Source organism: Oncorhynchus kisutch, unplaced genomic scaffold (assembly GCF_002021735.2).
Source record: "Oncorhynchus kisutch isolate 150728-3 unplaced genomic scaffold, Okis_V2 scaffold1402, whole genome shotgun sequence".
Taxonomy (NCBI): Eukaryota; Metazoa; Chordata; class Actinopteri; order Salmoniformes; family Salmonidae; genus Oncorhynchus; species Oncorhynchus kisutch.
In genome coordinates, this window is record NW_022263347.1 from 63,528 (window position 1) to 87,453 (window position 23,926).

At 42.2% G+C, this 23,926-nt stretch overlaps 3 protein-coding genes across 5 annotated transcripts in view; 2 read left to right on the plus strand and 1 right to left on the minus strand.

The window, feature by feature from the left end:
• Positions 1 to 6,043, minus strand: part of tom1l2a (target of myb1 like 2 membrane trafficking protein a) — a 45,436-nt gene extending 39,393 nt beyond the window's left edge. The window contains exon 1 of one of the 3 annotated variants that reach the window (XM_031818457.1): positions 5,931 to 6,043. Coding sequence is in view for 2 of the 3 variants with exons in the window: in XM_031818456.1 (XP_031674316.1) it covers positions 5,172 to 5,223 (52 nt within the window). In the remaining variant the exon portion in view is untranslated. Of the gene's footprint in view, positions 1 to 5,171; positions 5,295 to 5,930 lie in introns of those variants that run through there. The other 2 variants (XM_031818456.1, XM_031818458.1) reach the window with 2 other exon arrangements.
• Positions 6,026 to 17,468, plus strand: LOC109878908 (dynein regulatory complex subunit 3). Its single transcript, XM_031818459.1, has 13 exons — positions 6,026 to 6,092; positions 6,590 to 6,795; positions 6,953 to 7,069; positions 7,268 to 7,434; positions 7,617 to 7,763; positions 8,380 to 8,499; positions 8,638 to 8,750; positions 8,987 to 9,161; positions 10,370 to 10,501; positions 13,909 to 13,979; positions 14,248 to 14,371; positions 16,855 to 16,986; positions 17,189 to 17,468. The coding sequence occupies exons 2-13, from the start codon at positions 6,636 to 6,638 to the stop codon at positions 17,294 to 17,296; spliced, it is 1,566 nt and encodes a 521-aa protein (XP_031674319.1). The 5' UTR covers positions 6,026 to 6,092; positions 6,590 to 6,635; the 3' UTR covers positions 17,297 to 17,468.
• A 447-nt stretch (positions 17,469 to 17,915) lies between these two features.
• LOC109878910 (glucose-induced degradation protein 4 homolog) lies at positions 17,916 to 23,603 on the plus strand. Its single transcript, XM_020471116.2, has 6 exons — positions 17,916 to 18,307; positions 18,935 to 18,994; positions 20,695 to 20,802; positions 20,971 to 21,072; positions 21,211 to 21,341; positions 21,685 to 23,603. The coding sequence occupies exons 1-6, from the start codon at positions 18,083 to 18,085 to the stop codon at positions 21,746 to 21,748; spliced, it is 690 nt and encodes a 229-aa protein (XP_020326705.2). The 5' UTR covers positions 17,916 to 18,082; the 3' UTR covers positions 21,749 to 23,603.
• Positions 23,604 to 23,926: the final 323 nt, after the last annotated feature.

The window sequence follows — 23,926 nt, forward strand, 5'->3', positions numbered from 1 at the left end:
GTGGGAGAGAAACACTGCAGGATATCGAGGCCTGACTTTCACTAATGTTCCACAGTAGTGTTGGAGTTGGGAGAGAAACACTGCAGGATATCGAGGCCTGACTTTCACTAATGGTTCCTACAGTAGAGTTGGAGTTGGGAGAGAAACACTGCAGGATATCGAGGCCTGACTTTCACTAATGGTTCCAACAGTGGACTTGGAGTGGGAGAGAAACACTGCAGGATATCGAGGCCTGACTTTCACTAATGGTTCCTACAGTAGAGTTGGAGTTGGGAGAGAAACACTGCAGGGATATCGAGGCCTGACTTTCATGAATGGTTCCAACAGTAGAGTTGGAGTTTGGAGAGAAACACTGCAGGATATCGGGCCTGACTTTCACTAATGGTTCCTACAGTAGAGTTGGAGTTTGGGAGAGAAACACTGCAGGATATTGAGGCCTGACTTCACTAATGGTTCCTACAGTAGAGTTGGAGTGGGAGAGAAACACTGCAGGATATCGAGGCCTGACTTTCACTAATGGTTCCAATAGAGTTGGAGTTGTGAGAGAAACACTGCAGGATATCGAGGCCTGACTTTCATAATGGTTCCTACAGTAGAGTTGGAATTGTGAGAGAAACACTGCAGGATATCGAGGCCTGACTTTCACTAATGGTTCCACAGTGTGCAGTGACCTGAGCAGACAATCATCAATGATGATGATGGTAGTAGGGACTTAGCCTAGCTGGTGTGGTGGTGTTCAGCGGGTGGCCATCTAGGATGACTTGGCACCAAGCTGGCCGGGGAAGCAGGGCAGTGGGCAGGGGGACACACCCTGGCCTGTAGGCTACACTCACAGCAATGAAAGACCCTTCTTCTGCACCTCCTCAGACCAACTTCCTTCTAGCCTGGTCCCAGATTGTGACCATGATGACCAATGGAGTTGATAAGGCAGCACAAATATATCTGGAACCAGGCTAACTTCCTTCCTCCAGAGTATACCCATGATATATTCCCATTCTGATTTCACACAGATGCATGACTAGGGGCTAATAAACTGTGGCCATTATCAGCTTCAGACATCAATATCTCATCTTCGGAAAAAGGCCTAACCATGAGAAACTGGACTGAATGCATGGGAAACAGTTTGTGCAATCTGCCTGGGTGACATCCTAGGAGATTCTCTCAGAGACAATGCAGAGAGGACAGCTTACCCCCCCACCTTGTCTTCTGTCTAGTTTGTTATGCTATACATGATCTCAACTGAGCAGTAAGGATACAGTACTGAAGACCTTTATAACATAGGACAGTTGTGGTTGTAGCTAAGGCCTTGAGCAGTAAGGATACAGTACCAGGGCCTAAAATTAACACCTGCGGGTAGATTTGTCATTGCATTTCACTCGCATTGTGATAAAAAGTCAAGTTCGATCACATTTCTAGTAAAATAAATGCTCCAGTAGCTTTTTTCAAAGTATTTTTGCCGTTCTGTTTCATACTGGTAAATTAAGTCTATGAACTACAAATCCTATACAGCCTATTCCATCTTACGCTGGAGCCCTGGGTGCATGCGAAGAGTTGAGCGAAAGGTGCATTTTTTAGAAGTTAATTTTATAAGCGCTGCGCACAGGCATAAAATTGGTCTAATTTACTTGACCTGAAAGTCTACTGAAGTGAGACTTGTCCTTGTCCATTTACATTGTGTTGTTCACAGGCTAGGTTGTTTTTCTATGTTTGAGTTTCAATTGCAAGGGAAGAGAAAACAACGCCTCTACTAGTCAGACTCAATCACAGGCTCAAACATGACTGGAGTCGCGCTACCACGGTAACCTCCCACCCTTAAATGGGCAGGTGAAAATGTTTGTCTTATCTGTGATAGTTTGGTTTAATGACGCAGGTCACAAAAAAATGAAATTAAACAATTTAACACATTATTTCTTACTAATAATACATGTATTGTTTCAGAAACATTACAAAGCATATTCATCTGTTTTTCTGTGTTTTGTTGGTATAATTTTAGCAGGGGAAAAAATCTGAGTGGCTGGTAGAAACTGGGTGGTTCGAGCACTGAATGCTGATTGGCTGAAAGCCGTGATTGGCTGAAAGCCTTGGGATATCAGACCATATACCACGGGTATGCCAAAACGTTTATTTTTACTGCTCTAATTACATTGGTAACCAGTTTCTAATAGCAATAAGGTACCTTGGGTGTTTGTGGTATATTGCCAATAAGGGCAAGGGCTGTATCCAGGCATTCCGCGTTGCGTCATGCTTAAGAACATTCCTTATCCGTAGTATATTGGCCATATACCACACCCCCTCGAGCCTTATTGTTTAAATCTACCTGCCACAGTGGCTGGTGGACCAAAAAGTGAATTGTATGCCCTGTACAGTACTAAGATCTTCATAACATAGAATAATTATGGTTGTAGCAACGGCCTTGAGCTGTAAGAATACTGCACAAAGACCTTTAGAACATAGGATATTGATATAGTTGTAGCTAATGTCTTTATAAAACATGTATAGCCTAACTATTCTATCCATTGAGCCCTGGTTAGTATTCTGCCATGTTCCATTGTTCGTGCAATCGCCAATCCAATAGGTTTGCTGTGGATGTAGACGTGCTGTTAGATAATCAGTGACTCTATCAATGAAGGACACAGTCCCTGCCTGAGGGTACATAGGCCCAGTAGAGTCCTACCTAGCCTCAGCCCAGTCCCATCCAATCATCACAACCACATCTTATCTCAGCCCAGCCACACTCTCCTTCTGGCCAGACTACACTTTATCACAGAGTCTGCACCACCTGGGGTTGGCAACAGTCCATTGTATTACATTTTATTTTATATTATTAACCTTTATTTAATCTGGGGAACCCATTGAGACCAGGGTCTCATTTCCAATGGTGCCCTGAGAACAACAGTTGAAGCAATGTGAGAAACCATTCAACCAAATTACAGTTACAACATGTCAAATGAATTACAATACACTAAAAAGGGCAGTAGTAACAAATATATACAATCGATAAAAACAAGAGCCCAAAATTCACAATTTGGGACCAAATAATCAAGTTTTAGAGTGACCTGTAGGTCATTCCAGGACAGAGGGCCAGAGTAACTGAAAGCAGTCTTCCCTAACTCAGAGGGAACCCGCAGATCCTCTAGTACCAACCAGTCTAGAGACTGAGTCTTGTAGTTACTAGATTTCCAATTTAGAAATGAGGTAGTATGGGAGTTTCTGGAGAAGTGCTTTATATATGAGTAATAGCCAATGTTGGGCCCTTCTGGTCGTCAGAAACTCCCAAGCAACTATATAAGAGACAATGATGCTTATGGAAATTATCACCAGTGATAAAACGCACGGCTGAGTATATAGTCACAGAACTTAGAAGTCCACACTTGTTAAACAGCCCTGAAAAGCAGCAAGCCAATAACACTATTTTTATTTTTTTCAATTTAACTTATAATATGGAGGTGCTATAGAAGTTGTCAAATAGCCTAGACCCCCCTCACCTAGAAGTGAAACATTATTCCTGCTTTACCACATCTAGACCAATCCCAACCACAGGGATCACTCCGTTATTATCCTTCTGTTATCTCCCAAATCACAGGCCGGGAGCAGGGCCTGGAGAACTGTCCACAGACTGAGCCAGTTACACCTGTTGCAGGGGTAAACAAACTAGGCTAACTGAGCTTTAAGATATTATGACTGTGATTATAAAAGCCTTAGAGCTGTTCGTAAAGCTAACTGTCATGGTTATTAGTACAGTAGATAGAAGATCTATGCACACTACACAGTGGACCAAGCCTATCAAATCAGGCATCCCCTATCCATATAATTTTGCGTGCCCTACTGTACAAGGCCTCAGTATGAATCTAGCTCTGGTCCAGGGCATTATGTGTGGCTTACTGAGCTACAATAAACCATACAGACAGGGTGGAAAATAAAAGCCTGAAGGTAGTAACAGGTTAGGCTACACAAAATGCAATTTCCATTAGGTATTGGGCTAATCAGGAACACAGAAGAGCTTCTAACATGTTTATTTTCTTATGCCTTTAATGCCCATAAACACTTGTCAATATTTCAGTCCAAATAAACACTTGAAGCTGCTCGTCCCAATGACAGTGCAGGAAACTGCCCGGAAAAAGCTATGGAGGTCACTGATGGGAAGGAGGATCATTGAGGGAAGCTACAGGGGGATGTCGACTAGCTTCCTCATCACCATTCATTACAATCCCAACTGACTGAACTACCACCCTAACAACGGAGCCCATGGGGGAAAAAACTGGCAGGTAGCCTAGTGGTTAGAACGTTGGGCCAGTAACCGAAAGGTTGCTGGATCGAATCCCGAGCGGAGTTGTTCTGCCCCTGAACAAGGCAGTTAACCCACTGTTCCCCGGGTAGGCCGTCATTGTAAATAAGAATTTGTTCTTAACTGACTTGCCCTCCTAGTTAAATAAAAGTTAAATAAAAATCTAGGTCAGCTGTGTTTGTGTAGTCACTGAATAGCCGCCTGTGGTTGACAATGCAAGTCTATCTTCTCGTAATAGAAGTGAAGCTCCAATGAATCATCTTTGAAGGGTGTTTTGCTAATGTGTCATCAGTATTTGTGAGAAAGCTCAGTGATTTGTCTGCATTTTTCAGCATAGTCAAAGGTCAAATGACGTATCTTCCCGTTTATCTCCTTCCATTATCAATGTCATGCCTGTACCACTGAGTGTGTGTACGGATTTAAAGAATACAGACCAACTGTTCGAATGTGAATTCATTAATTACTTTAAAAGCACTAGTCAGTGTCATAAAAACACTATTTGGCAAATGAGACCGCACATCGTCATTGATAAACAATTTCAATTGAAAAACTGTTCCCCAGCTGTTGTATCATTGCATTTCAAAACAAAGGTGAATCCAGTAGAAAACTCCCTCGTGAAATCATTTCGCTTCATTTGGAGCAAATTTGTACTTTCCAGCAAATGTGCCACCCTGATTCCAATTAGCTTAGCTAACGTTTGCATGGGCTAGCCGCGAACCGATATTTATAAGGTTACTGTAGCTGGTCGATGATGCTACAGCTAGCTAGCTTAGCTCGCTACTGGTGCTTCTGAATGCCGTACAATAACACATGTAAGTCACCATTCAAACCTTACATTATGGCTTTGTAAGACCTGATTAAACAGTATCTATAGCTGGTAACTTACCTAAGCACTGGCCCACGGGAGTGCTGTACGGATTGCCCAGTAAGAACTCCATCTTTATGACAACAAACAATACCCACAGAATGACAGAAGCTGGAAGAGAGGCGCATTATCTGCAAAGTCCCTCCCACTGAGCAACCACATTGGAAGATAAAACTGAGATATCAATCTGTATGGCTGAATTTATTGTCGATCAAAACTAGCAGCTATCCAGGGTATGTTCACCACCAACACTAAAGATAGCTATCTATGCACAAGAGCCAAGCCTTTGCTGGATGTGATCGATGTTAACGTTACTGTTCATGTTATGTATCACCACCTGCAGAGATTGGGAGTCCCATAGGGCAGCGCACAATTGGCCCAGCGTCGTCCGGGTTTGGCCGGTGTAGGCCGTCATTGTACATAATAATGTGTTCTTAACTTACTTTCCAAGTTAAATAAAGGTTACATTTAAAAAAGATATATTAATATTAACAATAAAGTATTGTTGTTTGGGGAAATTACTTTAAACGTTTCCATACAATCTGTACTATCAAACTATTGTTGTTGTTTGAGTGAATTGATTCTGAATATCCTGATAATTTCTAACATACTGCACTCGATGGGATAAACTAGCTAGATAAACTGTACAATGCATATTTCAGGAAATCCTGACCAATACAGCGCTGACCCTGGCTAGAAGAGATAAACATTTATGATTCCCTTGATTCTAATAATTGTAATTTAAGTACATAATATTCACAAATAAATAGTAATGCTTACATTGGTTCGCATAGTGCATATCGCATATAGCAACTGTATCCTCTGTGAAACTGTTTAAAACTGTTTAGCTATAAACGTTTCCGTGTTCCATGTAGCCCAGTCCTGCTGCCTGGTTGCTAGGCAACATTATACATCTTTGCGCAGCAGAAGTGGGTTTGAAAGGTATGAGGCTGATAACATACATTTATTTTCAAATTACTTTGTTGTTTGGTTTTCTTGTGGTCTCTCAAAACAGCAGCTTGTGAGAGAGAGAGAGAGAGAGCAATCTGATACCTTTTTAATTTAGCAGAAATTAGGTTAGTCAGCTCTGGCTTGTTGTGTTGTGTTACTGCTGAAAAAGTACTAGCTACTATTAGCTAGCTAACGTTAAGTTACTGTATTATAGCTATCTATATAAACGTTTGTTTACAATATTTATAGCTAGCCACCGTAGCTAACGTTAGCCAGTTAACCTAGCATAAATACATTATACACAGTTTGTGTGTATTTGTTATTGCAAAACAGCCACTCAACTCTACAAAGCTACGTACCTGGCAGGATTGTGATGACACTGAGACTCACTGTTTATCAATCAGAAAAACATTTGTCAAACCTACAACCACCGCCAGACAGTGGCATTGAATACAGCATTTGATATTGCGCTGTCCTTCTCTCCACAGTAACAGTACAGGGTAGAGAGTCAGGGGATCCAGAGACATTAGCAGGATGAGCAGGCTATATGATACCGCAGAGCCCAGTTTGGTGGACGAGGAGCTACTGCAGAAGGCAGTGGAGGAGCAAGGCCCTCAAGACCAGGCTGGGCAGATTGCCAAGGAGGAGGGCATGCAGTATGACGAAGTCTCCCAATTGCGCCTGGACTACAAGAGTAAGACATTTGACAGATGTTGATGTTCTTCATTCATTTGCATACTTTTTGGTGCAGGCATGTCATGTCCATTATCCACAGAGAGAAGGGCAATAGTTGCAGTGGAAATAGTTTTTATTCCTTACTTTGTCTGTATTTTTTATATTTTTGTCCATAGACATCCTGAAGATTGATCACCTGTGGCAGTTCACGTCTCTGACCAAGCTACAACTGGACAATAACATCATTGAGAAGATTGAAGGACTGGGGCGCCTCACTAATCTGAAATGGCTGGGTAAGAAAGCCGTCTCTCACAGACCCTGAATATGTTCCACATACAGTAAATGTTAGACAGATAATGTATGTGTTAAACTGTATATAGCTAGATCAAGATTACTATATTGTTTGTCACTAAAAGACAACCCCTTCACTGTTACAAGGCTATTATGGCCTAGCTATCAATATTATCTTTCTATCTTCTCTTCTCCTCTAGATCTGTCCTTCAATAACATTGAGGGGATCGAGGGGTTGGATACTCTGGTGAAGCTGGAAGACTTGAGTCTCTGCAACAACAGAATCTCTGTCATTGAGAACATGGACACACTTCTAAACCTACACGTTCTCTCTATTGGGAACAACTTCCTGGCTCAGTTAGAAAATGTGAGTAACTTTCATACACTACATACATGTATTGTTTATGTTTCAAATTATGAATGTAAACTCTCAAATTGTATACTGTAGAATATTTGTGACAAAATATGTTATTTTCATTGCATGGGCTGGTATTGCATGTTTGCTGGACACTGTAGGAATTGCAATCAACCATATCCTCTGATTCCCAGGTGATCTACCTCAGAAAGTTCAAGAACCTGCGTACTCTCAACCTAGCTGGAAACCCCATCTGCAAAGAGGACCGCTACAAGATCTTTGTTGCTGCCTACCTTCCAGAGTTGGTTTACTTGGACTTCAGGCTATTGGATGAACAAACAGTGAGTGACGGAATAGGGTGAAATTGCCCCTTGACACTTATATTGGGTCAGTCTTGTAATCCCCCCACTAATGGTTAAGGTTAGGATCGGGGAGGGGAAGCTGATCCTAGATCTGTACCTATTAGAAACACATCCCTGGCGTTAGAGCGACAGGCACAGGAGAACGAATGGGCTGACAAGGTTGTACAGTATATATATGTGCTTGTATCCACACCAACATACCATAAGTCTTACAAAACACAAGTCTTACAAAATAAGAGATTTATGCCTAGGCTCAGGGACATTCCTGTCCTGATGAATTAAAGCATCGATGAAAAACGAGAGCATTACAAAACTGTTAGTCATGGATTACAAACGTTTCCCCTGGGAATCAGACAGCTGAATAAGCACCATACTAAAAGCAGAATCGCAAAACTGCTGAACTGACAACTTACACATCCCATCCATATTGTAACCACAGATTTAAAGAACAGTTCCAAAGGTCTAGTTTATACATTTTTCTTCAAGCACTGCACTGGATATACCATTAGTTTGTATTAATACATGAATACCTTACTTTTATTTTCTCTACCAACCATTCGGGCAGGCATTGAACATGAAGTATTTCCTTATGTAGCGAGAGCAGGCGTTTGGAAAATACCAGTATGCCATTGAGGAGATGCGCCACAATGAGGCCCAGGAGAGAAGGGCGATGGATGCTAGGCAAGAGCAAGAGGACGAGCTGCAGTTGCACAGGGTAACCTACGAAAAACCTACATTTCAGAGCAAAGCATACATTCTACATCCATGTGTGCATTGAGCTTGAAATCATTGGGTAACTCTGCCATCTACTGTTGTGTGTGTGTGTGTGTGTGTGTGTCTTCCCTACTTACAGGATGCCTTTGTGGAGCTCTTGAATGGCCCATATCTGTTTGACAGCATGTACGCAGATGATGCAGAGGCAGCCAAGCTAGCCTACCTCCCCGGAGTGTCTGTACTACTAGAGACATATCCTTCTCCATACTCTGTTCTCTCAGTGTCAGTCTATTTGGAGCATGCCTTCACCCTTCGACAACTGGCCCTTGATTTGATGGATGGCTAAAAGCAGAGGCAGGTGAAATAATAGTAGAATGATATATCTTGTTGTAAGATAGGGATTTCAAGGAGAGAAAAAAACTGGAAAATAACACAAGTCGATTATTCTACAATTGCATCGAAGGCTCCTTCCTTGACTCTGTTCCTACATACAAGAGCCACCTGGTGGCGCTGTGTGTACAGGTGTTTGAGATTGGCTTGGCACAGCGCGGCAGGAGGGAAGACGAGGTCAAGTCTTTCTTTGACTGTTCCAGAGAAGCCGTGGACGACAACCAGCAGAGAGCAGCACAGATCGCTGCAGACTTTGAGAAAGCCAGGAGACAGGTGCGTCATGGGACTGTAGCTTTTAAGGTCATGTCAAGAAGGGATGCCGCTAATGTCAAAGTGATGTCAAAACCTGCATATCCGAGTAGCGTCGGGGAGAATTTTAGCATTTTTGCTAACACTAATGCTTTTCCTAACCTTAACCTAATTCTCCTAACCTGCTACATTGATTCTCCTAACCTGCTGCGTGGGTTCTCCTTACATGCTACGAAGAGTAACTTCTGATATTAGCGGCATTCCATCTAGTCAAAACCGTCTTTCACTTGCACTGACAGTGAAATGGTCCTGTTTGAGAGCGTCAGTTCAGCGCAGACTGGCAGATTACAAATCTTAATTAGTAGACCAATTGGCAAGTCTAATTGGAAAATGTTTTAATTACAGTTCTTCCCTGCCCATGCAACCTTTATCAATATGTAAAAGTTTTAAAAAATCCAAAATTAGCACTCCTACTCTGAGATGCTTTATAATAATAATAATAGATTTAATTTATTTTGCGCTTTTCATTATACAGATAATCTCAATGATACTAAAAAACTATATAAAAGTACATGTAGTTCTTGGGCTGGACAATGGTCTTCAACAGAGGCTAAATATGAATATGGCCCATAGAATTCAACTGACTCCTATCGGCCCCATCTCTATGGAGGGATATAAGTGTCAAAATACATTTCATTTGAATTATTTTGGAACAAATATTATGTATTTAATGTATTTACATGCACTGAATATCTTCTTGGCCACACAGATAATGTAAGAGCCATGTTCTTTAGAGAGTTTGGCAATTGAGGTTTTCTGCATGATGTGCATTTGCATGACACTACAACATTCTATGGCAGCCATGGTAGTGCTGCATTAAAATAACATGTGGAATATAATGTCTAGAAGGAGCATTGTGATGTATTTACATGAAACTTTCAAATTCTATGGAAGCTATGTTAGCGCCCCATTAATATTACATGGGAAATATTTAAATAATGCTCTGTAACTGAATGTCTAGAATAAGAACAATATTCAAAAATATTACTGAAATATATGGCTCTGGATAATGGTTTAACAAACTGCTGAAAAAAAACCTGATAGCAACAGTTGAACAAAAACGGTGCTATTTTTATAGTTTCAAATCCACTGTACATGAATCTTACAAATCACAAAAAAATCATGCAAATCACACATAAATGTTGTGTATCTCCACGTGGCCACACACCCAGGTGATGTCTGAGATACAGCAGGCCACAGACGCACGTCTCCTGGAGGCCCAGCTGAACCACTGCAGCGAGGAGATCAACCAGCTCTGTGACAGCCTCATGACCCAGGAGCTGCAGCTCGTCGACCAGCTGGAGGTGTGTGTGTGTGTGTGTCTGTCTGTGTGTTGTTAAAACTTCTTGGTGACAGGGGGGCAGTATTGAGTAGCTGGAATGAATAAGGTGCCCAGAGTAAACTGCATGCTACTCTTTCCCAGATGCTAATAAATGCATAGTATTAGTAGTATTGGATAGAAAACATTCTGAAGTTTCTAAAACTGTTTGAATGATGTCTGTGAGTATAACAGAATTCATATGGCAGGCAAAAACCTGAGAAAAATCCAACCAGGAAGTGGGAAATCTGAGGTGTAAATGGGGTCATATTGCACTTCCTAAGGCTTCCACTAGATGTCAACAGTCTTTAAAACTTTGTTTGAGGCTTCTACTATGAAGGGGGAGAGAATGAGAGGGGATTGAGCCAGGTGTCTGGCTGAGTGCTACAGACTCGTGACGCGAGGTCACAAGAGAGTTAGCTCTCGTTCCATTGCTTTTCTACAGACATAGGAATTCTCCGGTTGGAACATTATTGAAGAATTATGATAAAAACATCCTAAAGATTGATTCTATACTTAGTTTGACATGTTTCTACGACCTGTAATATAACTTTTTGAACTTTTCGTCCGACATTCAGCTGGATCTGAACGCGCGTTTGGATTTGTTTACCAAACGCCCTAACAAGAGAAGCTATTTGGACATAAATTATGAACTTTATCGAACAAATCAAACATTTATTGTGGAACTGTGATTCCTGGGAGTGCATTCTGATGAAGATCATCAAAGGTAAGTGAATATTTATAATGCTATTTCTGACTAATGTTGACTGCACAATATGGCAAATATCTTTTTGGCTGCTTTGTTGTTTGAACGCTGTACTCAGATTATTGCATGGTTTGCTTTTCCGTAAAGTTTTTGTTGAAATCTGACACAGCGGTTGCATTAAGGAGAAGTATATCTCTAATTCCATGTATAACACTTGTATTTTCATCAACATTTATGATGAGTATTTCTGTAAATTGATGTGGCTCTCTGCAAAATCACCGCATGTTTTAGAACTACTGAACGTAACGCGCCAATGTAAAATGAGATTTTTTTGATATAAATATGCACTTTAGCGAACAAAACATACATGTATTGTGTAACATGAAGTCCTATGAGTGTCATTTGATGAAGATGATCAAAGGTTAGCGATTCATTTTATCTCTATCTGTGCTTTTTGTGACTCCTCTTTGGCTGGAAAAATGGCTGTGTTTTTCTGTGACTTGGTGGTGACCTAACCTGGTGCTTTCGCTGTAAAGCCTTTTTTGAAATCAGACACTGTGGCTGGATTAACGAGAATGTTATCTTTAAAATGGTGTAAAATACTTGTATGCTTGAGGAATTTTAATTATGTATTATGTATAATTAAGCGCCCTGCACTTTCACTGGCTGTTGGCGAGGTGGGACGCTACCGTCCAACATATCCCAGAGTTAAGATCTACATTCTTGGCTGCCCTTAAATCTGAACTGAATAACTTCTAAGAGGTTAGGAGTATAGGTTTTTACGGATCCACCTGTACCAATCCAAGATACCCGATTAGGGGCGGATCCAGAATTCTAAATAATGTCATGGGTCTGGGTCGGATCTCATATGATTGTCTCGGGTCTCTGGTATGTGTCCTTTTTTTACTTTTTACTTCTTTTTTTACTTTGACCCCTTTTACTCCCCAATTTCGTGATATCCAATTGTTGTTTACAGTCTTGTCCCATCGCTGCAACTCCCCTACAGACTCGGGAGAGACAAAGGTCGAGAGCTATGCGTCCTCCAAAACACGACCCTGTCAAGCCGCACTGCTTCTTGACCCGGAAGCCAACCACACCAATGTGTCGGAGGAAACACTGTCCAGCTGACGTCCAAAGTTGCCCGGCCGCCACAAGGAGTTGCTAGACCGAGATTGGACAAGGAAATCCAGGCCAGCCAAACCTCCCCTAACCCAGACCACGCTCCCGGTCATGGCTGGCTGTGACAGCCTGGGATCAAACCCGGGTCTGTAATTAAGCCTCAAGCACTGCGAAGCAGTGCCTTAGAGAGCTGTGCCACTCGGGAGGCCTTGGGTCTGTGTCATTTTAACTGACTTGTCTGGAAGGACCCGTACAGAGCCGAACGTGACTGCTGCAGGTGTTGTTGTTGACCAATCATTAGTCATCAAAGCGTCAATAGGCTACAGTCATATAGGCTCTGTGTGTGGCAAAAGTTAGGAGATATGTAATCATTGGAAGATGGACCTTGCAGTGAAATGCTTACTTACAGGCTCTAACCAACAATGCAATTTCAAAATAAAATACATTTTAAAAAGGATGAGAAAGCGCATGTACTGCATCCTCAATTACCCTAGCTAGCTAATGTTAGCTAACTTAACTAGCTAGCTTCTCAAGGTTTGATGCAGTCAAAACAGGTACTGTGTAATCATATTGGATGATAAATAATCTAGCTATGGCAGCTATTTGTTTACTATAGTGCGTTTTGGCTTGTTGGTTGGTTGCTTTCTGTTGTCTCTCCCTCCCAGCTCCCTGTGTCACTCCCTCTCAGTGGCACCTTTCTCTTCCTCCTCTCGCGCTTTATCAGCTCCGGTTAATAAAGACGCTTAAAAAATGGGTCTCCATATTTTTTTTTAACTTTTTTTTATTTTTTATGTATGCATATTGGGTACAGGTGGGAAAGCCCAAGGTCCATATCAGAACAGGTCCAACTTCTTTTGGCCCATGAAGACCTGTAGTTAGGAGGCCCCATAATGCAGAAACTGTTATCCTAGGTGACCTCTGGGTGATCTCCCTGAGGCCAAGTGCCAATAGCTATAAATTCAGCCATCGGGAGTTTCAAATGACAGAAATGTCTAATATGCGGCTCACTCTGACCCAAGTGGTCTCGACAACCTTGATTTATGTTGTGAACAGGGGCCCGGAACACTTGGAGAACCAACAGATAAGCAAGAGTATTTATGCTTTACTGCCCTTGAGAAAGTTGGCAGATTGCTACAAAGCTCTCAGAGGAACATGTCTGTCTCCCCATATGCATATGTCTGTCTGTCTGTCTATTAAACCTTTAAATATAGAAGTCATTCGCCTTATCTTTGGGTACAGCATTTTCCACACCTTGAGAAAATCAATTATTCCTGTGTGTGTGTGTGTGTGTGTGTGTGTGTGTGTGTGTGTGTGTGTGTGTGTGTGTGTGTGTGTGTGTGTGTGTGTGTGTGTGTGTGTGTGTGTGTGTGTGTGTGTGTGTGTGCACGCACGGTTGATGTATATTATAGTACACGTGCAAGAGTTCATATGAAAACTCTCATTTATAGAAGAATGTTTGGGGTGGTTAATTAATTAATTTTAATTTTCCATTTGATATCAAAACACACATTTCAATTTGAGATACGTTATTCATATGTCAATAACTATTCTCCTTTTTTTTTATATAGGACATAATCAAAGATTTTGAGAGGAACATTTCAGACATGGTTGCAGGATTCATTGAAGTTGTTCAAGGAATATATCCTTTTCTACCTTAGGTATTTATTTCAATATAACTAAACGTTGCATGTGTATTATAATGGTGTTGCAGTGCACTGATGCAGTTATTCAAATCAGGGTCTGTATGTACCAAGCGCCTCAGAGTTAAAGTGCTGATTTAGGATCAGTTTTCCAATTAATAAGATGACATGGACAGGGAGGACCTGATCCTAGATCAGCACTCCTCCTCTGACACGCTTGATATACAGTGTACAGTGTCAGACAAAGTTTCCTTGACACAGACCCACTTTCGCCCAGTGCCGAGACTTAGAGAACCACCATCACGAGAAGCTACTGGAAATCGCTGTGGCAACCCTGGAGCGAGTGGCCAAGAATGAGCTGGAGGAGGATATGCCAGATGATGTCCGAATGGTCAGTGTCAGAAAGTCCCTGTGTCTACAGCAAATCCTACAGGCCATGGTCAAAAGTAGTGTACTATATGTGAAATAGGTGGCTATTTGAGACTCAGTCTAAATAGTGTTTCCCTACCCCTCTCTCAACCCTGTCTCTTATCTCCACAAACATTTTCAAATATTGTCAAAGAGAGTGCCAAGTCTGTGATCAAAGGGCTCCTACCCCCAAGCCATTAGACTGCTAAATAGTTTACCAAATAGCTACCTGGACTATCTGCATTGACCCTTTTTGCACTAACTATTTTTGACTCTATGCACACACACTGGACTCTACCCACACACTCACACATACTTACACTGATACTCCAACACAGACAGCGCTTTCAGACCGTATTCAGAAGTATTCAGACTGCTTGACTCTTTCCACATTTTGTTATGTTACAGCCTTATTCTAAAATTGATTAAAATATTTTTTCCCCTCATCAATCTACACACAATATTCCATAATGACAAAGCAAAAACAGGTTTTTAGACAGATCCTCTCAAGCTCTGTCAGGTTGGATGGGGAGCGTCGTTGCACAGCTATTTTCAGGTCTTTCCAGAGATATTTGATCGAGTTCAAGTCCGGGCTCTGGCTGGGCCACTCAAGGACATTCAGAGACTTGTCCCGAAGCCACTCCTGCGTTGTCTTGGCTGTGTACTTAGGGTCGTTGTCCTGTTGGAAGGTGAGCCTTCTCCCCAGTCTGAGGTCCTTAGCGCACTGGAGCAGGTTTTCATCAAGGATCTCTCTATACTTTGCTCCGTTCATCTTTTCCTCGATCCTGACTAGTCTACCAGTCCCTGCCTCTGAAAAACATCCCCACATCATGATGTTGCCACCAATCATGTTTCACTGTAGGGATGGTGCCAGGTTTCCTCCAGACGTGACGCTTGGCTTTCAGGTCAAAGAGTTCTTGTTTCTCATGGTCTGAGAGTCCTTTAGGTGCCTTTTGGCAAACTCCAAGTGGGCTGTCATGTGCCTTTTACTGAGGAGTGGCTTCCGTCTGGCCTCTTTACCATAAAGGCCTGATTGATGGAGTGCTGCAGAGATGGTTGTCCTTCTGGAAGCTTCTCCCATCTCCACAGAGGAACTCTGGAGCTCTGCCAGAGTGACCATCGGGTTCTTGGTCACCTCCCTGACCAAGGCCCTTGTCCCCTGATTGCTCAGTTTGTCCAGGCGGCCAGCTCTAGGAAGAGTCTTGGTGGTTCCAAATTTCTTCCATTTAAAAATGATGGCCGCTCTGTTCTTGGGGACCTTCAATGCTGCCAACATTTTTTGGTACACACCCCAGATCTGTGCCTCGACAAAATCCTGTCTCTGAGCTCTACGGACAAGTCCTTCGACCTCATGGCTTGGTTTTTGCTGTGACATGCACTGTCAACTGTGGGACCTTATATAGACTGGTATGTGCCTTTCCAAATCAAGTCCAATCAATTGAATTTACCACAGGTGGACTCCAATCAACTTGAAGAAACATCTCAAGGATGATCAGTGGAAACAGGATGTACCTGAGGTCAATTTCGAGTCTCATATTAAAGGGTCTGAATACTTATATAAATCGGTATTTCTGTGTTTTATTTTTTATACATTTGCTAAATGTTTGCTTTGTCATTATGGGGTATTGCGTGTAGATTGATGAGGATTTTTTATTTACTTAATCCATTTCAGAATAAGGCTGTAACATAACAAAATATGGATAAAGTCAAGAGGTCTGAATACTTTCAGAATGCACTGAACACACTCACTTGCACATAACACTTCCACACACGCGCACATTTGCCACACACACACTTCCACACTCATATTGTATTCTGCATTGTTGGGAAGCATTTCACTGTCATTTACGAAGCATGTGACAATTAAAATTTGATTTAATATTGTATGTGTACATGCTCATCCATATTGCACTCAAACAACCTGCACACAGTCCAACTGTATTCTGTTCTTACTGCTTTTCCACCCTCACTTCTCTGACAACATTTCCATTGTCACTGCTATTGAAACTACAGATCTGCTATCTTAATTTAATTAGTCTGTTGTCACAGACAATATACCGGCGCAGCAGAAAATTCATATTGTAGGGTATTCAAGGTTTAAAAAGTCTTCTAAAGTTTGTAATTGCCCTAACAAAAAAAAAGTCTACCAAAACAAAAAATGGAGATTCATTATAATCCACATAATTAATATTTCCTGTTTTCTTGTTGTGAGAAGCAGGGTCAAATTAAGATCTGTAGCACCTCAGCAGCACTTTCCCCCTTGGCACTCAGCAGTATTTTGATCCCACTGGTGCCATGGTGAAGTTTCCCCTAGGTACAGATTTCGGATCAGCTTTCCCTCCCTCAATCCTAACCTTGCCCATTATGTTGAGAATGAAAAACTGACCCAAGATCAGTGTCTTGGGGTAATTTCAGCCTGCATCATTCATCTGTGTTACACAGTGTCTGTCTGTCCCCCCCATGCAGCTGTTTGTAGACAAGGACACAGTGATCAATGCAGTCAGCGCCTCCCACGACACCCACCTGATGAAGATCGACAACCGTGAGGACGAGCTGATGACGTCCTGCAACAGCTGGATGAGTGCTCTGATGAAATCGGTAGGCAGGGGAATGCATAGAAATAGGATGACATAGATTGTATTTCTATGGGGAATGAGTTGAAATAGGATGACAGATTGTATTTCTATGGGGAAGGCAAGGCATTGCCACAAACACTCAGTATGACAGTTTACAGTTTTCCACCATGAAGAATACCTTTTCATTTGTTGTTGTTTTGTCTCTTATTCACCTGTCCATGCAGGTACAAGATGAAGAGGTGAAGCGGAATCGCAAGCGCATCTCAGAGATTCACAACTACATTGACTACGTTAGGGATCAGCTGGATGAGATGCAACATGAGCACCATTGATTAAGAAGAGGGGAAAGGAAATATAGCAGAAGAAACCATCCTAACACAGATTCAAGCCTCACAGACAAGCCTCAGGCATACAGCAAATGTCCTTATTTTCATACTTACTTATTTCCATTAACCTGGATTATAAGAACATTGAATTGTGTCAAAATGAAGTTAATTATTTTAATGAATCCTCAGTGTTATTTCCCTTGTGTTCATTTCCAGAAACAGGAAGAAATGTTTGTCTATTCCTAACTGGTTCATATTTCAACTCTCTAGGACAACTCTGCCATCTACTGTGTGTGTGTTGTGTGCGCGTGCGTGCGTGCGAGATACACTAACCATGCATAACCATCAACACCCAACCAAAACCATTCAACGAAACATGTTGTTATGTTTAGATTATAATCGTTGTATTCTATAATACATTTCAGAACGAATAGAAAGTAGGGTCCAAATATATACGTTTTCCACCTTAGTACAAAACTGTAAGAACGCTGATCATTCATATGGATATGTTTTAGTGGAAAGTAGCGTGCAAATGTGCAACTACATATCCAAGAATGCATTTCCGAAGACTATCCAATTACGTTTCCGTTCAAATGAGGAGTGCACATGTCCAGCCAATCAAATAGGGTTATTCTGAGTCGTCTAAAGAAACGTTGACGTTCTCTTAAAGCCAGTACACGTCCAGAGTGAGCTATCCTAGGGCCGGGGAGGAGTATAGTAAAGTGTCAGGCTTCTAGATACTACTGGTCAGTAGCCCCTCTCCATATTAAGAGCTTCCTCAGTCTGTGGTTCATGACTGTTGCAGTCGGGGATACGCACGCATTAGCGCTCATCATGCCTGTTCGAGCTGAGTGCTGCAGCAGTGCGGCCCGTACATCCTCGGCCTCTCTTATCCCTCCTCCGCCGATCAACACGCACCAGCCCGGGGTAGCTACTTCGCTGCTGTACAGCGGTTCACAGTTTCGAGGACATCAGAAGAGCAAAGGAAACTCGTATGATGTGGAGGTCGTTTTGCAGGTAAATACTCTTGCTTTTAAGAAGCTTGGTATAATGGATGGCATGTTTACTAGCTGACCATGTAAGGTTGTCTTGTCACTGCTGCTAACGTTACTGACTGCCAACCACCACTGACAAGCAACCAATTTAGCAAACTAACCAGGTGAACTAGCTAGTTAGCAAACAAACTAGTTTAACAAGCTTGACAGCAAGCAATCTGTAGTTAGCAGCTAGATGGCCCATTCAAATCGACTGTAAATGTTAGTAAGCCCTCTTGGGCCCCCTAGGGTTGTCGAGAGAGAACAGCCAGCTAACTGGCAGTGAGATGAACATTTTGTTTATGCAAACATTTGGATATATGAATACTGGCATTAACATGCTTGATGTATGTTAACATATGGCCTAGTTGCTAAATGACATAGGTGGCTAGCGTTCAGCATTTTCATTGGTGTTTGCCCAGATTCACAGACCACTGACTATTGAATAGGCCTGCTCATTCATTTGACAAAACCGCTGAAAATATCTGAACTCGTTAATAGCCTGGTTGTCATTTGTGAAGGCACCTGATGGGTTCTTGTTGTACACACACTGACATTGTGACCACTGCACTTGAATACCACTCATTGTGAGATTGTTTGTCTCCTGCAGCATGTGACCATGGAGGACTCTTATCTGTGTGGTTACCTGAAGATCAAAGGCCTAACTGAGGTAAAGTGGTGCAGAACTGGGTCAGATACAGTGTACTTCTACCATGCAATGAGTGATGATGTTGTCATGGGTCTTTAAGCCCCTTTTGGGAACTTATCATGGCAGGGGTCAGTGTAAGCCAAGTGCAATGTGGCTTTCCAGCCCCAATTAAAATGTATACTGGTACAACCAACCAACGTGAAACTGGCATGCATTATGACAACATGCTAAACAACAAGCCAGAGCCAGCTATTGACCAATTTGTAACACCAGTATGAAGGCCTATCTGTTACGTTGCAAAAGTGTCTTGTCTGAGCACTGTATACTGTATTTGGATGTTTAATCTTACATGGATGTATTGACTGACTGCCTGACTGACTGCCTCAAATGGTGCAGACAGTCAAAGAACAGGCCTGTGTGCTGCAGCTCTCTGCCTGCATTGTCTGTTTACAGCAATGTCTACAATTCAGAGGGTGTGTGGTACAAAATGTGATTGCTGTGCACTTTCTCTCACTGGCAACACTAAATATCAGGGCTCTTCCCACTCTCCTTGTAAATTATACAGATCCCTACTCTGGCTCCGTTCACCTCCTTTTCCTAGAGAATTAGTTGTGAGTGACTCAAAGGGAATGCTCAGGGAAATAGTGCACTTTGTTTACTTAACAAGGTGCTACCTACCACTGATCTGGCACCTTGGCATAGTGTTACAGTGAGTTGGGTCGTATTCAATCGGACACACCGCAGCAAATTATTTTGCAACGGAAAAAGAAACACGTTGAGGTTGTCCCTCCCAGTTTGAGTTTTTATGTTCTTCTGTTTGTTGCCTAATGAATATGAAAAAGGCATTGCTGTTTGTTATTGATGGCATTCCTGTGTGTGACACTTAATTTGTCACTGCACCAGCATGTGTTCCAGCCAGAAACCCTTCCTAAAGGAACCTTGGTAACCATGACTGTAGAGTCAGATTATGGTAATGGTAAGTGGGAGCACAGCTAGATCCATGTATTCAGGTCTATACCCAGAACATAATTGGTAATATTTACCTACTTTGTTGGACAACTGTTATGTGTGTGACTGTAAGAACGGCTGTTTCACAACCGGCTGTGATTGGGAGTCCCATAGTGCGGCACACAATTTCCCCAGCTTCGTTAGGGTTTGGCTGGGATAGGCCGTCATTGTAAATAAGAATTTGTTCTTAACTGACTTGCCTAGTTAAATTTAAAACATAAAGTGAGTGCCGTCTATAACTAAAACACTCTTTTGTTAGTGAAAGTCCTTACGGAGAAGGAAACATGGTCGTAGTCTCTAATTCTCTAGGAACCAAAGCAAACGGCAAGGGACTTACCTGAACTTGTCCAATAAACAAAAAGATTAGCTACGGTGTTCACTAATGAACCCAGCTCTTAGTCTGTTTCTGATCCTTGCAGGAGTATCCCACTCTCACCACGTTCTGTTTCTGATCCTCGCAGGAGTATCCCACTCTCACCACGTTCTGTTTCTGATCCTCGCAGGAGTATCCCACTCTCACCACGTTCTGTTTCTGATCCTCGCAGGAGTATCCCACTCTCACCACGTTTTGTTTCTGATCCTCGCAGGAGTATCCCACTCTCACCACGTTTTGTTTCTGATCCTCGCAGGAGTATCCCACTCTCACCACGTTTTGTTTCTGATCCTCGTAGGAGTATCCCACTCTCACCACGTTTTGTTTCTGATCCTCGCAGGAGTATCCCACTCTTACAACGTTCTTCGCAGGAGAGATCATCAGTAGAAAGAGGCCCTTTTTAACCAGGAAGTGGGACGCCGACGAAGATGTGGACCGCAAGCACTGGGTATTTATTTGAAGCTCTCGATGTCATTCAGTTCATATTCCCATTAAAGCGTAGTCATTTGGTGTTCCTTCTTTTTAACAAACACTTATTGGATTCAGTATTGTATTTCAGTTTTTAATTGTCTTTGAGAAAAAGTACAACTAAAACATTTGTTTTGTTTCTTTCCAGGGTAAGTTTCAGGCTTTTTATCAGTATGCAAAGAGCTTCAACTTGGACGACTTTGATTACGAAGAGCTGAAGAACAGTGACTTTGTCTTTATGAGGTGGAAGGTGAGTCCATTATCACCTGATGTTCCATTGATCTCTCTTTCTCTCTCCCTGTATGTACTTGAATCCTTCCTCTGTCTCTTGTCCTTTCTAACATGTCCATCTAGTGACTGTTTTGTTTTCTTGTTCTCTCCCTCACAGGAGCAGTTCCTGGTCCCGGACCACACCATTAAAGACATCAGTGGGGCGTCCTTCGCTGGTTTCTACTATATCTGCTTCCAGAAGTCCACAGCCACCATTGAAGGCTACTACTACCACAGAAGCTCTGAATGGTACATAGTTTGGGTCCCAAATGGTACCCTATGGGCCCTGGTCAAAGTAGTGCACTATATAGAGAATAGGATGCTATTTGGGATGCAAACACACTGGAGTGTCAATATTTTAGATGGCTTGTTCAAATCTGATAGATGCACTGTACAGTTTGGCTCTTTGGGATATTCAGATTGAGTACATATTTTGATAGTTGCTGGTACTAAGCATACTAGGTCATGTTAATACATCTTTAGTAGATAGTTAGGTTCTGTACCAGTTGTTTTGTGTGCTGATCTGATGTGAACATACAGGGATGTGGCTACTGGCTAGCTGCTCATTCTTGGTCCCCTTGTTCCCTTTCAGGTACCAGTCGTTAAACCTCACCCATGTCCAGGAACACAGTATGCCCATCTACGAGTTCCGGTGATACCCGCCTGCTGGCAGAGGACTTTGATTGGCACTGCCCTAGAGACTTGCTCATGGAGGGGAGATGAACTGACCAATCATGCCAAGGATGTACCTATCAGTATTCCCTGGCGAAAGGGAGAGAACAATGGAAGGAGGGAGGGATAGACAAAGAACAAGGCCACCGACCGACAGTTTTTCCCAGCCTGCCTTTCTCGACTTTGCATCAGCTGGGATCAACAGCACTTTTTCTTTGGTTGTTTTCTCTTCCACACTCTTTCTCCATTCAGCTTCCTGTTTCTGAAGCTACTTTTCCTCTTTCCACCATGTTGAAAATGCTTTCCACTTTTCAGTTGGGAATCCCCCCCAGCCCCTCTGAAAATGGGTCCCCCAGCAGTCTAAGATTTAAGTACAAAGTTTGATATTGCATTTTAATTTGTCTCAATGAATTGAGGCCTGATTGAGATTGACCGAGCTACAGAGTGGGCAAGCAATCCTGAAAAGATGGATCTCCATAAGGTCTTGAGGTGTGACATCATCAAGGGTGTGCTCAACAGAAGATTGATGGTCAATGATCTGCCATGATGCAAGATCTGACGGCTTAGGTGGATGACGTCTTGGTGAAGGTTGATATTTGAAGGCAGGGCATAATCAGATGTGTGTTGTGGGCTATTGAAACACATACCACACCGATGGCTACTTTAAATCTGTCCTCTCTGAGATGGTGGAGTCGACATCGTCTGACCTATAGAGGGAGTCCCCAGCCCTAGTTCATATTGGCAGGCTGCTGTTACTGCTGCTTTTTGAAAAGCCTCTCCTACCGTTCCCTGCCTCAACCAAGTGAACTGATAAAGTGATTTACGCTTCACTCATTTTTCTATGCAATTTACAAAAAAAATCTTATCCGGCGCTTACCTACTTTCCATTTTATTTTCAGAAAGGACTTTTAAAGTATTATGATGATGTACGTGAGTGATCACACGGCCACCAGAGTATTTATTGAAAATTAATATTGTTAATTTACATGTGTATAGATATATAATAAAGAGTTTTTATTCACCAGGCTTTTAAACTGCGTTGACACAGCTATTTGAGGGTAATGCTCTGGTGTCTTGAGTTATGTGTGGTGGCTCTGAAGTACTGGTGGAAGAGAGTGTGTCGTGCAGATTGAGCTTGGGCTGCATTTAGACAGATCAGAATTGGCCTGCCTGTTTTTCACATTGCTATTTGGACCAATCAGATCTTTTTCAGAGCTGATCTGGTCAAAAGAAATTTAGTGAAAAATATCAGAATTTGGCTGCCTGTCTAAACGCAGCCCATGAGTTGTCTGTGTGGTGACGCTAATGCTAGAGCGCTACAAATCAGTGTGTGCAGTGGACTAATGCCATGGGACAGATGAGAGTGAGCTAGTATAGAGTTTTGGCTGGATGAAAAGATGAGGTATAGAAATACAATGATTAGAATGGGCACATGTAAGATGTTGATGACCAAACAAGATATGGATTTTGTGTTGGTACTGTGCAGTATGCTGCGTTTTCGACCTGACTCAACACATGTACAGTATTGCTGACAGTCAATGATTTTTTTTTTATGAGGTCGACCCATTCTGTTCATTTTATTTCTACGTTTCTGATGTATTGAATGTGGCAGGCAGCTAACTGAGCTGTCTCCTCTGCGTTCTTCACTTTGCCCCTAATTATACCAACGCACAACCGATGTGTCTCTCTCTCCTGTATCATTCTGACGTCTTTTCCATTCACAGAATGAGAAATAGTGGCGTTGTTACAAAACCTTGATGACATGTGAAGAGATGTGTTTTCTTGGAGAGTATAAAATAAACTGACAAGAACATCTCTAGTCAAAAGCTTTTGAAAAACCTTATGCCTTAACTGTAAGTTTGTACAGAGCCCTGTTTTATAACAACGTTGGAGTTGAGTCATGACTGTGAATTGTTAATGCATGTTTGTGTGATTTCAGTTGGAGAGAAATGCCACATCAGCCCTCAAAAGACCTTTGAGCACCAGTGAGTGTCCTGGGTCATGTTCATTAGACACCAAATGGGAGAAAAGACTAACGTGAAGGGACTACCTGGACTTGTTTTCAATTTCTGTTAATGTTTTAGAATGTTTCACTATGGTGTGCCCTAATGAACATGACCCTGAATTAGATGACATCACATGACCGGTGTCAACCAGGAAGT

Bases quoted from the DNA above. Each gene is read 5' to 3' on its own strand.
- LOC109878910 (XM_020471116.2), top strand. From the start codon at position 18,083: ATGACTGTTGCAGTCGGGGATACGCACGCATTAGCGCTCATCATGCCT. The intron at 18,308-18,934 runs GTAAATACTCTT...TGTCTCCTGCAG, and splicing joins ATGTGGAGGTCGTTTTGCAG to CATGTGACCATGGAGGACTC. The intron at 21,073-21,210 runs GTGAGTCCATTA...TCTCCCTCACAG, and splicing joins TTGTCTTTATGAGGTGGAAG to GAGCAGTTCCTGGTCCCGGA.
- LOC109878908 (XM_031818459.1), top strand. From the start codon at position 6,636: ATGAGCAGGCTATATGATACCGCAGAGCCCAGTTTGGTGGACGAGGAG. The intron at 7,764-8,379 runs GTGAGTGACGGA...TTCCTTATGTAG, and splicing joins GGCTATTGGATGAACAAACA to CGAGAGCAGGCGTTTGGAAA. The intron at 14,372-16,854 runs GTCAGTGTCAGA...CCCCCCATGCAG, and splicing joins TGCCAGATGATGTCCGAATG to CTGTTTGTAGACAAGGACAC.